Raw genomic sequence first — 15,509 nt, 5'->3', positions numbered from 1 at the left:
ATGCCCTCCCACCAGATGTCAAAGAGAACAACAACTACCAGACTTTTAGAAGACATCTGAAGGCAGCCCTGTTTAGGGAAGCTTTTAATGTTTGATGTATTATAGTATTTTAATATTTTTTTGGAAGCCACCCAGAGTGGCTGGGGAAGCCCAGCCAGATGGGCAGGGTATAAATAATAAATTATTATTATTATTATTATTATTATTATTATTATTATTATTATTATTATTTTAAAGGCTTATTTTCCCTCTGAGCTGAGCAACGGTAAGATACATAAAAATAATTTACTCCCGTGTAAACAACACTGGCTTTCTATAGTTTGGATTGTGACCACAATCTCTGTAACGTTTTATTTCCATGGTTGGCGACTGAGGCTGAAAAGAAATTGCGAAAACACATACAAACCCCTGCAGCCAACTTTAATTTGTTTGACTATGTCAGGAAAAAGAAATATTTACGTACATGGGGTGGATAGCATCAAAGTTGCTTCAGGGATATTAATAATCTGGCCCTGGGGTTATAGACACAGTTAACACATTCTTCCGCAGAGCTGAGTCCACACACAACTTTCTCAAGAGTGGAAATGTGAAAGACTCCAAGAGATTAAGACTGAGATGTTTTTTCAAGTAATTTCCCTCACCTGAATACTTGAGGAGAGCCATTTTCCTGTTGGTATAAGCTCCTGAGCTGGGGCCAGTCAAGCAAAAACATTTATTAAATCTCTCACTAACCTTCCATTGGGGTATTATTGTCTGGTCGATTTGCAAAGACGACGTCCACATACTCAAGCTGCAGCCTCTGGAGAGAGCCTTTTAATCCTAGAAGTAAAATAAGGAAGGATTAGAAAGAGAGAGAAAAAGAGAGAAGACGACGTGTGGAACCCATGACAAAGAATCTGATGACTCAAAAATATCATGGGCCTGAACCATCTTTAGATCTGCTCCAGAGATCAGTGACGTTATGTTGTCTATTAAAAACAACCAAAGCATGAGTTTATGCAGAATTCATGGCCCTCCACATTTTTTAATATTTTGAAAATCATAATTACATTGAAACTTGGATTGGTGTCGACAAGCATTTAACCACAGTATCCTTCTGCGCTTGTCAAACTCTAGCCTCGGGGGACAAAGCTGATAGCGCAGATTTTGTTTCACAGTACGCCTAATCAAAATCGTGTCAGAGTGAATTATTTTGCATACTCCGCCTCTCCCTGCAAGACTGCACTGGTATCGTTCCATGGAATTAAGCCCTGCCACTCAGCGAACCACTAGGATTTAAAATCTGGAGGTGATTCTGGCACTCTAATATACAGTCATGATTTCCAACCTGGTACAGTGCTGCTGAAGGCAGATTCCAAACAGGTATCCCTGCAGCAGGGATGAGCCAACACGTGTGAATTTTGATTTCTTTCCGTTTTCCAAATCTTAAGTTCAGTTCTTCTTCATTTCTATCTCAGTTTGTGATTATTATTATTTTAAGTGAAAAAGGTCCTCCAGCAAATTTGCCAGCATTTTAGCATGAAATTCTCCCAGTATGTACATTTTTGTATGCAATTTTACCTAATATGCATCTTTTTGAAGTGTGCATTTTCCCCAATGCAATGAATGCATGCTATTTTTACTTACCGTATTTTTCAGTGTATAACACACCCCCATGTATAAGACGCCCCCTATTTTGGGGAACTACAATTTAAGAAAATTGGGGGGGGCAGGGATGGCCCAGAGTTGTTGAGCTTTGGGGGGGGGGGTTCCCTGAGCTTTTTTTGGGGGGGGCAGAATGCCAATGATCACTCACCTGACTCACAAACGCTGAGAATCGCACTCGTCAACAAATCAAACAAGCGTCTGCCTGCTCGCCACCAGCAGCCAGCAATCACCCGCCCAATTGTCGCAGCAGAAGCCAATCAAAAAGAGCCCTTGCCAGAGACTCCACCCACCCACCAAATTGCCGTAGCAACAGCCAATCCTAAGCAGTCCTAGCTGCAGACACCAAGCACCCACCCAATCACCAGTGACAAGCTGCTGCTTGCGGCTGAAACAAATCGCCCATCCCCCCTCTGCACGATCTGTGTACGTATAAGACGAACCCTGATTTTCAACATTCTTTTTGAGTAAAAAAAAACCCTCGTCTTAGACACGGAAAAGTATGCATTTTAATGCACAGTTTGCCTTAGTATATGTATTTTTGTACACATTACTGGCAAAGTGATTGTTGCATCCGGACAAGTGTTTTGGTTTGCCAGATGGAACAATCTCCCCTTCTCCTCCCCCATCCAATGTTCTGGGGTTCTCTCCAAGCCTATGGGGGTTGCATGGGGTAGGAGGAGGGGAAAGTCCCATTGCTCTTACGCAGGGCTTCCACAGGCAGGACTCACTAGCTGCATATATCTGGTCTTAAACATGGACTCATTACATCTTAAGCCACTATTTCCTAGCTTCAGCTTTTTACTTGCAAGCAACTGAAGAGCAATGCAGGAATAGCAACATCTTTGGGTTGTTGCCAACTATTCAGATTCATTGAAATTAATGGACATGATTAACTCAGACCCTCCAAGTGTCCCTAATTTCGAGGGACAGTCCCGGATTTACAGAAACCATCCCGGTTTCTGATTTGATCCCAGAATGTCCTGCTTTTCCTTAGGATGTCCCTATTTTCATCAGAGAAATGTTGGAGGGTATGTTAAGTCCGCTCCTTTCAGTAGGTCTACTCTGAGTATACCTGAGCTGGGTAGAGCCCAAGGCTATTGCAATATTATGCCAAATGCAGTGCTTTTTTCTAAAATAATGTTTAGGGGTACTCTCATTTTCCTACTCATATTCAAATACTGCCCCTCAATGAGGCCAAACTTGGATTCACAAAATGTTTAGGGGTATGCGTACCCCTATGGGAAGCACTTTACCATAATAACACATTATCACATGCACACCAAGTATTTTTATTCATACGATATACCTTCAATAATGTGTTTTCTTGAGAGTCCTCTTTCTGTTTCAGCTCTGCAAGGAGAAAAGGCATACATTTTCATGTGAACATTGTTGTTCCATACCCTTTGACTTACAAATGGGATTCTGCTGCGTCAAAAATAGTCTCATAGGACCTTTCGCTAACAGCTAATACCTTTGGTTAAAGCAAACAACTGGCTATATTGAACAGGTATCCCAAAACAATTATCACACATTGGTATTTCCACTTGCTTATATATATATATATATATAAAATGTTAACCTTGGCTTCAGCAACAGATGAATAATTCTACATGAACACTTTTACAATTCACAGTCCGGATCCGGTCTTTCATAGTTACCTATGTGTATCGCTGCATAGTTTGCCAGAGCAGAGAATTTGAATAGACCAGCCCAGTTGCAATGCGGATTCTCTCAGGGCTGATAGGTTAAAATTCTTAAGCAGAGCAGGCTCCCTAAATTAGGGTTGCTGAGTGCAGGGGTGGAGGAAGGGGTGTGTGGTGGGGGTGAACCGTCCCAGGTGTCTTTGCTGAGGGGGGGGGGGTGACATTTGGCAGTCGCGGGTGGGTGGCGCGCCAAATGTCCGCCATCGGCAGCTCACTCTGCCCCCGGCTGCAGGGTGCACACGCCGCTCTGTGCACCTGAGCGGCTATCCTGCGCCTGGGAGGGCACCCTCTGCGCCCCACCCCCCTTGGGAGTGTGCCCACCCTGGGTAGTGTGGGCATACGCCCCACCGCTGACTGTGTGTCCTCCTTTCCCCAGGCATGTCCTTCTTTTTCAGGAGTAAAATTTGGGACACATTCTATTTATTTGCTTTGAATGACCATCATAGCATTGTCTTGTTTTGCTCTTCAAAATATGGCAACCCTACCTAAATGGCCTGGGTGTTTTGAAAGCTCAAACAGCAACACTCCCTATTTGTACAGAGCATATACGAGAAATAATGCCCAAGCAGTAGTAATCCAATAACAAGACATTTATACCAAGATAGAGCCGAACACCAGTTTAGTCTCTCTGAGTGTGTGTGTTTGTTTGTTTGCGTGCGTGTGTGTTTGTGTGTGTTCTCGCGCACATAAAACCAAACAAAAACCTCTTGGTTCAATTAGCCCATTTTCAACTTCTTTTTAAAAAAGCCTTTTCAAACTGTTGCAGGAATTTATGTACAGGTTGGTGGGGGGGGGGTTGTCCCTCCAGCAGATATCATGCACATGCAGCCCACTACCAAAATCACCACAATCACTTTTGTGACTTTTGTGATTTGTCCCCACAAAACACTTTATCACAGTTTCTTCCTAACTATTTCAAAGGGCCTTTGCTGCACAATACCAAATGTAACAATTCACTGATAAATGTATCTATGTATCGGCTCACTGGGAAAACTTCAGAAATTCATATAGACATGTGAGCTCAGCTACTCAGCAGCCCCTCTGCCTGAGTGATAATCCCTGGCCTCCTGATACCTGAGTGCCAGACAGGTAGCCATTCAAGAAATAACAAACCCAGATGAAGACAAAAGGGTGTGATTAACTTGGCTGGGAAAGAGGGAAATGTAAAGATCTCTTTTGTTACACTTGATGGGTGTTTGGTGGAGGGCAAGGAGAACCGTAGGGCAGCATCCAGAATGCTCAGATTACTGCCACCAGACCTCCCCTTTCATGATGGAACCATGATGTATTAGTGATGTAGTTTGTGGGGGTGTAACATGAGGATTAGCCGCTAATAAAAGTTTGGGTTCTCTTTTATTCGGGGCTTGCGTCTTGTTCCACCTTGTGGCAGGTGGGAGTCCTATCGCGACAGTCTTCAATAAAGACCAAGTCTACTGGCTGCTGTTTTGCTCTAGTATTCCTGGCTGGTGTCCTTGATTTTTGTCCAAGGGAGCCCTCGGATTTCTCCGTTAACAAAACAGAAATCTGAAGTCAAATAACTCCAATTTGTGACGCAGCTCCCTGCAATACCAAAAATTATCTTTCTGTGTTAATTTTTTTTAAAAAAAGAACAACAAGAAGTTTCAGTGTTGCTTTCCTTCTCCTTCAACTCTACTGTCTGTAATAAGAGCCTGAGTGTTGGCAGTAAGATACAGAGGGGTTTCTGAACACACGCACCCCCAGTTTCGGAAGTCCGTGGAAAGTTATATTGCAGCTAAAATGGGCAACTCGCAAGCAGCCAGACATCCTTACTTAACAGGAAGGAGTTCAAAGAAGTTCGGCATGTAGGCTACATTCAAAGCCTGCATTTTAGCTTAATTCACCAGAAGGAAATCTTCATGCTAATTATCTAGGATTAGATTCCTATGTATCAAAGAGACCATTTCCTCCCCTACGTAGCTAGGACATGCTATGAAAGGAGCTGGATTTTGATTAAACTCTCATCTGAGTAGCAGGAAAGAAGGCAGTGACTACCTGCCCCCAGTTCCTGAAATGGCCATTTTAAAAGTGCAAAAATATTTTTTTTTTGCTTCATCAGCATGCTTTTGATTTTGTGTGTGTGTTTTGTGTTCATTTTCTTCCCCAGCCTGCATGCTGCAGCTAGAAGTTCATAGAACAGAATCATAGAATCATAGAATCATAGAGTTGGAAGAGACCACACGGGCCATCGAGTCCAACCCCCTGCCAAGCAGGAAACACCATCAGAGCACTCCTGACATATGGTTGTCAAGCCTCTGCTTAAAGACCTCCAAAGAAGGAGACTCCACCACACTCCTTGGCAGCAAATTCCACTGTCGAACAGCTCTTACTGTCAGGAAGTTCTTCCTAATGTTTAGGTGGAATCTTCTTTCTTGTAGTTGGAACCATTGCTCCGTGTCCGCTTCTCTGGAGCAGCAGAAAACAACCTTTCTCCCTCCTCTATGTGACATCCTTTTATATATTTGAACATGGCTATCATATCACCCCTTAACCTCCTCTTCTCCAGGCTAAACATGCCCAGCTCCCTTAGCCATTCCTCATAAGGCATCGTTTCCAGGCCTTTGACCATTTTGGTTGCCTTCCTCTGGACATGTTCCAGTTTGTCAGTGTCCTTCTTGAACTGTGGTGCCCAGAACTGGACACAGTACTCCAGGTGAGGTCTGACCAGAGCAGAATACAGTGGCACTATTACTTCCCTTGATCTAGATGCTATACTCCTATTGATGCAGCCCAGAATTGCATTGGCTTTTTTAGCTGCCGCATCACACTGTTGGCTCATGTCAAGTTTGTGGTCAACCAAGACTCCTAGATCCTTTTCACATGTACTGCTCTCAAGCCAGGTGTCACCCATCTTGTATTTGTGCCTCTCATTTTTTTTGCCCAAGTGCAATACTTTACATTTCTCCCTGTTAAAATTCATCTTGTTTGTTTTGGCCCAGTTCTCTAATCTGTCAAGGTCATTTTGAAGTGTGATCCTGTCCTCTGGGGTGTTAGCCACCCCTCCCAGTTTGGTGTCATCTGCAAATTTGATCAGGATGCCCTTGAGTCCATCATTCAAGTCATTGATAAAGATGTTGAATAAGACCGGGCCCAAGACAGAACCCTGTGGCACCCCACTAGTCACTCTTCTCCAGGATGAAGAGGAACCATTGATGAGACCCTTTGGGTTCGGTCAGTCAGCCAGTTACAAATCCACTGAGTGGTAGCATAGTCAAGACCGCATTTTACCAGCTTCTTTACAAGAATATCATGGGGCACCTTGTCAAATGCCTTGCTGAAATCAAGGTAGGCTACATCCACTGCGTTCCCTTCATCTACCAGGCTTGTAATTCTGTCAAAAAACGAGATCAGGTTAGTCTGACATGACTTATTTTTCAGAAATCCATGCTGACTATTGGTGATCATAGCATTCCTTTCTAGGTGCTCACAGACTGTTTGCTTAATGATCTGCTCCAGAATCTTCCCTGGTATTGATGTCAGACTGACTGGGCGGTAATTATTTGGGTCCCTTTTTGAAAATAGGGACAACATTTGCCCTCCTCCAGTCTGCCGGGACTTCGCCTGTTCTCCAGGAATTCTCAAAGATGACTGCCAGTGGTTCTGAGATCACATCTGCCAGTTCTTTTAATACTCTTGGATGCAGTTCATCTGGCCCTGGAGACTTGAATACATCTAAACTAGCCAAGTATTCTTGTACTATGTCCTTAGTTATTCTGGGCTGTGTTTCCTCTGCTGAATCATTTGCTCCAAATTCTTCAGGTCGGGCATTGTTTTCTTTATCGGAGAAGACTGAGGCAAAGAAGGCATTGAGGAGTTCAGCCCTTTCTGTGTCCCCTGTTTGCATTTCACCAGCTTCTCCTCTGAGTGACCCCACTGTTTCTTTGTTCTTCCTTTTGCTACAAACATACCCATAAAAGCCTTTTTTGTTGCTTTTAACCTCTCTAGCAAGCCTGAGTTCATTCTGTGCTTTAGCTTTTCTGACTTTGTGTCTACACGTGCTGGCTATTTGTTTGAATTCCTCTTTGGTGGTTTCCCTCCTTTTCCATTTTTTGTACACATCCTTTTTTAATCTTAACTCAGTTAAAAGTTCTTTAGATAGCCACCCTGGCTTCTTTAGGCACCTTCCATGTTTCCGTCTCATTGGTATTGCCTGAAGTTGTGCTTTTACTATCTCCCTCTTAACAAACTCCCAGCCATCATGAACTCCCTTTCCTTTTAGTATTACTGTCCATGGGATCTCACCCAGCACTTCCCTAAGTTTTATGAAGTCGGCTTTCTTAAAGTCAAGAAATTGAGTCCTAGTATGCTTGGCTGCTCCTTTCCGCTGTATAGTAAACTTCAGAAGAGCATGATCACTTGTGCCTAATGATCCTTCCACTTCTACCCCACTAACCAGGTCATCAACATTGGTTAGGACCAGATCTAAAATGGCTGTTCCTCTTGTTGCTTCTCCCACTTTCTGGACAACGAAGTTGTCTGCAAGGCCAGTGAGGAATCTGTTTCACCTTATGCTCTTGGCTGAGTTTGACATGCAGCAAATATCCGGGTAATTGAAGTCCCCCATTACTACTATCTCCCTTCCTTTTGCATGCTTGGCCATCTGTTCCAGGAAGGCATCATCTATGTCCTCTGTTTGGCTTGGGGATCTATAGTAAACTCCCACAATGAGGTCACTGTTATTCTTCTCTCCCTTAATTTTGACCCAAATGCTCTCACTTTGGCTTTGAGGTTCTAAATCTTGGATCTCTTCACAGGTATACACATCCCTGACATATAACACCACTCCTCCTCCTTTCTTGTCTGGTCTGTTTCTCTGAAATAGATTGTATCCCTCCATTATTACATTCCAATCGTGGGACTTATCCCACCAGGTTTCAGTGATGCCTATTATGTCATATTTAGTTTGCTGTACCAAGAGCTCAAGCTCATCTTGTTTATTTCCCATGCTTTGCGCATTAGTGTACAGACATTGAAGTCCATTAATCATTCCCCCGTGTCTCTTATTTAAGGATTTTTTCCTCCCACCACTAGGTCTGCGTGCTGTTTGCTCCATTTGGTCTATGACATTTGGATGATCATCTTCATCAATTGATAGACTCCTACCTTCAGGAGCACTGTCTCCCTCCCCCACATTAGTCAGTTTAAAGCCCTCCTGATGAGGTTTCTGAGATTTTTGGCAAAAACATTCCTCCCAACCGTTTTGAGGTGCAGCCCATCACTTGCCAGAAGTCCATCTTCAAGAAATTGCAGTCCGTGATCTAAGAATCCAAACCGTTCCTGTTTTCACCATTTGCGAAGCCAGCTGTTCACTTCCACTATTTTTCCCTCTCTCCCTGGGCCACGTCGTTCAACTGGGAGGACAGATGAGATGACAATTTGTGCATTTAATTGCTTCAATTTCCTGCCCAGAGCCTCGTAGTCTCTTTTGATCTTCTGGAGGCTAATGCTTGCAGTGTCATTGGTTCCCACATGAACCAAGAGGAAGGGGTATTTGTCAGTGGGTTTTATGATTCCTTGCAGTTGTTCAGTTAGACAGGAACAACCTCGTTTGTGGTCTGCAATCTAAGAAGTATGATTTGAATTTTTAGTTTCCGCTTCACCAGACGCCTACAGACTTCAAGCACTAGAGGGAGGGGTGGTCCGTTGGCCTGTTCTTATGTTCTTAAATTATTTTTCTCATTGAAGGCAGAAAAATCCCACAAGCACTGCACCCCTCTCTGGCAGTAAAAAAAAATACAACAACAAAACATTAAATACGGTAACTAACTGTTTCCTTGCCTTTTATGACAGCTAAAATCAGTTTCCTCACTCTGTGTATCAGATGAAGTGTTTTTATTTTAAATGACTTTAAAAAAATAATAGTTAAAGCCTATTCAACTCTGAATAGTTTTGCCTACAGTTCAAAGGGTGGATTGGGCACAACAGTAGTAGTAGTAGTAGTAATAATAATAATAATAATAATGATAATAATAATAATAATAAAATTATTTCTACCCTACCCATCTGGCTGGATTTCCCCAGCCACTCTGGGCGGCTTCCAACAAAAGATTAAAAATACATTAAAACATCAGTCATTAAAAACTTCCCTAAACAGGGCTGCTTTCAGATGTCTTCTAAATGTCATATAGTTGTTGTTGTTTTTTTGACATCTGATTGGAGGGCGTTCCAAGTAATTTTAGCCAGCAAAATTTGTACAGAGTTCCTGTGAACAGAGGGAAATAATTTTTTTTCCTTCCATTTAGGCCAACATGGGGGAGAGAGAGAGAGAGAGGTGGTCACATTTTATTTTAAACAAGATGGTCCTTTTGACCTGGTCTTACTACAGGGAGTGATCTGAGCTTATGCCCCAGGGGGTCACAGGAAGATATTTTTAACTTTCTGACATTAAATAAAATGCTGCCATTTTTGGCAAAGGTTGAATATTATTTCCTCCTTACTGCTGAACATTATGCAGTATGCACACTTTTTTAGCTGAGTTTGGAGGAATGAATGGGATGCTATTTATATATATCTTTATTATGCCTGCAATCCTGCACCCATTTAGATTGCTGAAATTGATTCAAATGGTTTGTTAAGCAGCCTAACTGTGCGGAGAATTGCAATTTCATGTATGTATATATGCATGTATGTATACATGCATGTAATTTAAATATTTCTAGGCTACCTCATAGGGAAAAGCCCTCTCAAGTTGGCTTACATGAAAAAAAGAAAAGGGGGAAATAACACAATTGCAATAAAACACCATCGTGTTAAAACAGCAGTTAAAACATTTTATAAATGGCTTGGATGAAGGAATTGAGGGGATGCTCATCAACTTTGCAGATGACACCAAACTGGGAGGGGTAGCTAATGCTGCAGAAGGCAAAATCAGGATTCAAAATGACAGTAACAGATTGGAGAACTGGGTGCAAGCTAACAAAATGAATTTCAGTAAGGACAAATGTAAGGTTCTGCACGTAGGCAGGAAGAACCAGATGCACAAATATAGGATGTGGGACACCTGGCTTACTAGCAGTACATGTGAAAAGGATCTAGGGGTCTTGGTGGACCACAAACTTAACACGAGTCAACAGTGTGATGCAGCAGCAAAAAAAGCTAATGCTATTCTAGGCTGCATCCACAGAAGTATAGCATCCAGATCAAGGGAAGTAATCGTACTACTCTATTCTGCCATAGTCCGACCACACCTGGAATACTGTGTCCAATTCTGGGCACCACAATTTAAGAAGGATGTTGACAAGTTGGAATGTGTGCAGAGGAGGGCAACCAAGATGATGAAGGGTCTGGAAACTAAGCCTTATGAGGGGCGCTTGAAGGAGCCAGGTATGTTTAGCCTGGAAAAGAGGAGACTTGAGAGGAGATATGATAGCCATCTTCAAATATCTCAAGGGCTGTCACATGGAAGATGGAGCATGCTTGTTTTCTCCTGCTCTGGAGGGTAGGACTCGAACCAATGGCTTCAAGTTGCAAGAAAGGAGATTCCGACTAAATTGGAAAAACTTTCTGACAGTAATAATAATAATAATAATAATAATAAATTTTATTTATATCCCGCCCTCCCCAGCCGAAGCCGGGCTCAGGGCGGCTAACAATAATCAAATAATCAAATAATCAAATAATCACACATTCAAAATATTCATTATAAAAATTAAAATCAAATTAGTGGCAACCGATTAAGCAATATTCTGTGCAGGTTGCCAGAGGAGGGAGTCAGGCTGCGCCCTGACCAAAGACCTGGTGGAACAACTCTGTCTTGCAGGCCCTGCGGAAAGATGTCAGGTCCCGCAGTAGGAGCTGTTCAGCAGTGGAACAAACTCCCACGAGAGATGGTGGACTTTCTTTCCTTGGAGGTTTTTAAACAGGTTGGATGGCCATCTGTCATGGATGCTTTAGCTGAGATTCCTGCATTGCAGGGGGTTGGACTAGATGACCATTGGAGTCCCTTCCAACTATAAGATTCTATGATTCTATGAAAAGTGTGCCACACTCAATATAAAATTAATTCAACAGCTAAAAAGAACAATTTAAAACTACCAGCTTAAAAACCAGCAGCAATATAGGCCATGAAAAAGTCCCACCTGGCGTACAAATTAAAAACAAACAAACAAACAAACAAAATAAACATGTTTTCAGGGTGCATTGAAATCCAGCAGTGATGGAGCCAAACATATGTATTTTGGGAGTCCCACAGATGCAACCACTGAAAAGGCCCTGTCTTTGGGGTCTGCCAATCTAGCAAGATCTTATAGGGCTCTGCAAGCAAGGCCTCTGAAGCTGACCTTAATGCCTGGGTAGGTTCATATGGATGCATGCTGTGCTTCAATAATGTTACCCATTTAGAATTCATAAAGGAAGAGGATGAGGATAAAACTAGAATTAGTTGGCTCTGCTTGTCATTGGCTCTGGCTCCCCTCCCAGATTTCTGCCCCACAAGCCTCAATGGGCACCAGCCACCCCTTAAGGCTGACAGGGGAAATATTATGAGGGGAAAGGGCCCTTCGAATACTCTTCAGTTTCACTATACTATTTGCCAATATCCAGGAATGTCAGCTTGGTCCTGTGAGTGTGGGGGCCTGGGGCTATGGGTGCCATGCACCTAAATTTGTGGGTGCACGGCCCTTTCATGGGGAATTTTGTGGGTGCTCAGGGGCCCAGGGAGTTGGCACCTATGCCAATATTGATTTGAGGCACACAGCAAGGCCTGGGGTCACTAGCTCCCACTGTTCCCTAAATGGGGTCATTTGAAGGAGAGAATTGGTTGGCGATAAGAAAAGTTTAGTACCTCCCCCTTTTGCCTGCTGACCTTCCCTCATAAGTGTGCTAATTATCTTGACAAATGCTAGACCAGGGGTAGGCAAGGTTTACCTCGCCTGGGCCGGATCACTCCTGTGGAGATCGCTCCGTGGGCCAGATCATGCCTGCAAAGACACAATTTCTGGTGTCTGCGTCTGCGCAGATGCGATTTCTGGTGCCGCAGAAGTGAGTCCCCACTCTGTGCTGCGCCAGTTTAGTACAGCGCGAGGGGATTCGCTGAGTGGGCAGCTCAATTTGGGGGTGGCTTGGGGGCCGTTTAAACAACCCCCATGGGCCACTCTCCAGAACTCAGTTCCGGTACCTCTCAGGTGGAAGCCATTACCATTCTAAGAGAACGAGGGAGGTCTTCATCGTGAGTTCTGGCCCCTCTTTTTCTAGAAAAATAGTACTGCCCAACTCTGATATAGCAAGTGGTACGAAGAAGCTAAGAAAGTGATGGGAAAATGCAGTTACAAGTGTGAGCTAGCACACTTGTGAATCAGAATGGATGCTCATTTAATAGCCAGTGGTTTCTAAATTAGGATGAATGCTGAAGAAATGGTTAGTCTGAAAGCTACCTAGGATAACTCCCAACTCTGCTCTCAGGTTTAAAAATTGATGGTTCTTCAAAGAAAGCAAATTATCTTTTTTGGTTACACCAACCTAAATGCATTTTGATAGTACAAAGCCATGCGGTACATTTTTTACTTTTAATAACAAATATTTTCTACAACACAATGATTAAAAGGAAACTTACTTTCCTCCCCAGTAGAGTTTTGTTGTAATGACCAGACTTGACCTCCTAAACAAACAGAACACATAAAAATTGAAAACAGGCCATTATTTCTTTTGCAACTGCATCCTTCCTAATACAGCCATGCCTGAAATTCATCCATAAAGATGAAAGGAAAACAGCAATAGCTCTTACATCATAAAAACTCTTCCATCAAAACTGTGCAGTTATAGAACAAGGTATCTGAAGAAGTGTGCATGCACACGAAAGCTCATACCAAGAACTGACTTAGTTGGTCTTTAAGGTGCTACCGGAAGGAATTTGTTTTGTTTTGACTATGGCAGACCAACACGGCTACCTATCTGTAACAAGGTCTATACAGAAACTGACAGAATGTTGGCACTGTGACCCCCCCACACAAAGGGTGTGTACACATTACTGCTTTACAGTGCATCTAGGTCCTTATTTTTCTTAATTCAGATTTGGACTAGGCATTGCAGGAAATGTCCAGGACCCTTGAATTGCCTTTGCCCTGAATTGCCATGAAACACATCATGTCAGTACCTTTGAAAGAAGTTATGGACAATATTCTTAAGGAGAAAGAAATCCCTGAAACATGGAAAGAAGCATTTATCACCTTTATTCCAAAATAGGACTCTGATTTGACACAAGTTAAAAACTATAGGCCTATTTCATTGTTAAATACAGATTATAAAATTTTTGCAAGCATTTTAGCGAGGAGAATCAAAATAATATTACAAGAAGTTATTCATAAAGATCAAGCGGGTTTCCTACCTGGCAGACAGATGAAGGACAATGTAAGGAATATAATCAATATTTTGGAATATCTGACTGCCAGGAATGAGAAACAAGCAATGTTAATATTTGTGGATGCGGAAAAGGCCTTTGATAACATATAATGGGATTTTATGTTAAAAAATTTGGAATTTATGGAGGTGGGGAAGGAATTCCTTAATGGAATAAAGGCAATATATACTGAACAAAGAGCTAAGTTAATTGTAAACAATGTGACTACGGAAGAAATAGGGATAACCAAAGGTACACGACAAGGGTGTCCACTTTCGCCATTGTTATTCATCATGGTCCTGGAAGTTTTTTTAAACTCTATAAGAGAAAATGAGGAAATAAAAGGGATAGAAGTAGGCCGGAATGAATATAAGGTAAAAGCCATTGCCGATGATCTGGTTTTAACGGTGGAAGAACCTTTGGAGAGCACCAAAAATATTCTTATAGAGGTGGAAAGATTTGGTCAAGTGGCAGGTTTTAAATTAAATAAGAGAAAGAGCAAAATAATTGCTAAGAATATGGATCAAGAAACGATAGAAATAATGCAACAGCAAATAGGAATAGAAGTGGTGAAGAAGGTGAAATATCTTGGTATCTGGTTAACCCCTAAGAGTATTGATTTATATCAGAATAATTATATACCAGTGTGGAATGGAATAAAGAAAGATCTGGAGGTGTGGGGACGAATGAAACTATCGATGTGGGGGAGGATTTCAACGATAAAGATGAGCGTTCTGCCAAAGTTACTATTTCTGTTTCAGACAATTCCAGTAATCAGAGGGACGGCAATTTTTAAGGAATGGCAAAGAACAATTTCAAGGTATATCTGGCAGGGTAAGAAGCCAAGAATTCAATTTAAGTTATTAACAGATGCTAAAGAAAGAGGAGGCTTCGCCCTGCGAGACCTGAAATTATATTACGAAGCGTCATGTCTCTGCTGGTTAAAGGAATGGATAAAACTAAAAAATACGGAGTTGTTAGACTTAGAAGGATTTGATAATAGATTTGGGTGGCACGCATATTTATGGTCTGGAAGGAAGAAAGGCCATAGAGGTTTGGAGAACCACATTTTCCGAAGATCGCTGAAAGAAATTTGGGATAGGTATAAAAACCTACTCGAGCCAAAAACTCCACACTGGTTGTCTCCATTAGAGGTCATGAGTGTTAAAAAAACTAATATGAGGAAAAATTGGATTACATATGGAGATTTAATTGTTAAGGAAGGGGGGAGATGGAAAATGAAACCCTATGAAGAGGTAAAAGAGCATGTGTATGATTGGTTGCATTACTTACAAACAAATGAAATGTTTAAGAAGGATTTCAAAGAATATGGATATGTAGAGAAAGAGTCAAAATTTCAAACAGAAATAATAAATAACGAATACAAAATATTATCTAAAATGTATAAAATTTTGCTGGAATGGCATACAAAAGATGAGGAAGTTAAATCGTTTATGATAAAATGGGCCAGGGACTTCGGATATAATATACAAATGGATGACTGGATTAAATTATGGAATGAAAATATGAAATTTACTGCATATACAGCGTTAAAAGAAAATATCATGAAAATGATGTATAGATGGTATATTACACCGGTGAAACTTGCAAAAATGTATAAAACATGTAAGAAATGTTGGAAATGTAAAGAAAAAGATGGTACTTTCTATCACATGTGGTGGGAATGTAAAAAAGTGAAGAGCTTTTGGGAATTGATTTACAATGAATTGAAGAAAATGTTGAAATATACATTTGTTAAGAAACCAGAGGCTTTTCTTTTAGGAATCATAGGAAATGAAGTAAATAGA

The 15,509-nt window shown here is 41.7% G+C and overlaps 1 protein-coding gene across 2 annotated transcripts in view; it reads right to left on the bottom strand.

The window, feature by feature from the left end:
- KCNAB1 (potassium voltage-gated channel subfamily A regulatory beta subunit 1) overlaps positions 1-15,509 on the bottom strand; it is a 193,321-nt gene that overhangs the window by 27,234 nt on the left and 150,578 nt on the right. For both annotated transcript variants that reach the window (XM_081862702.1, XM_081862703.1), the window contains exons 6-8: positions 12,919-12,963; positions 2,954-2,997; positions 733-819 (exon numbers count right to left, since the gene is read on the bottom strand). In XM_081862702.1, the coding sequence (XP_081718828.1) occupies positions 733-819; positions 2,954-2,997; positions 12,919-12,963 (176 nt within the window). The remainder of the gene's footprint in view (positions 1-732; positions 820-2,953; positions 2,998-12,918; positions 12,964-15,509) is intronic.

Source organism: Podarcis erhardii, assembly GCF_964252035.2.
Source record: "Podarcis erhardii genome assembly, chromosome: 5".
NCBI classification, from domain to species: Eukaryota; Metazoa; Chordata; class Lepidosauria; order Squamata; family Lacertidae; genus Podarcis; species Podarcis erhardii.
This window is presented reverse-complemented; position numbering and strand designations above follow the sequence as displayed.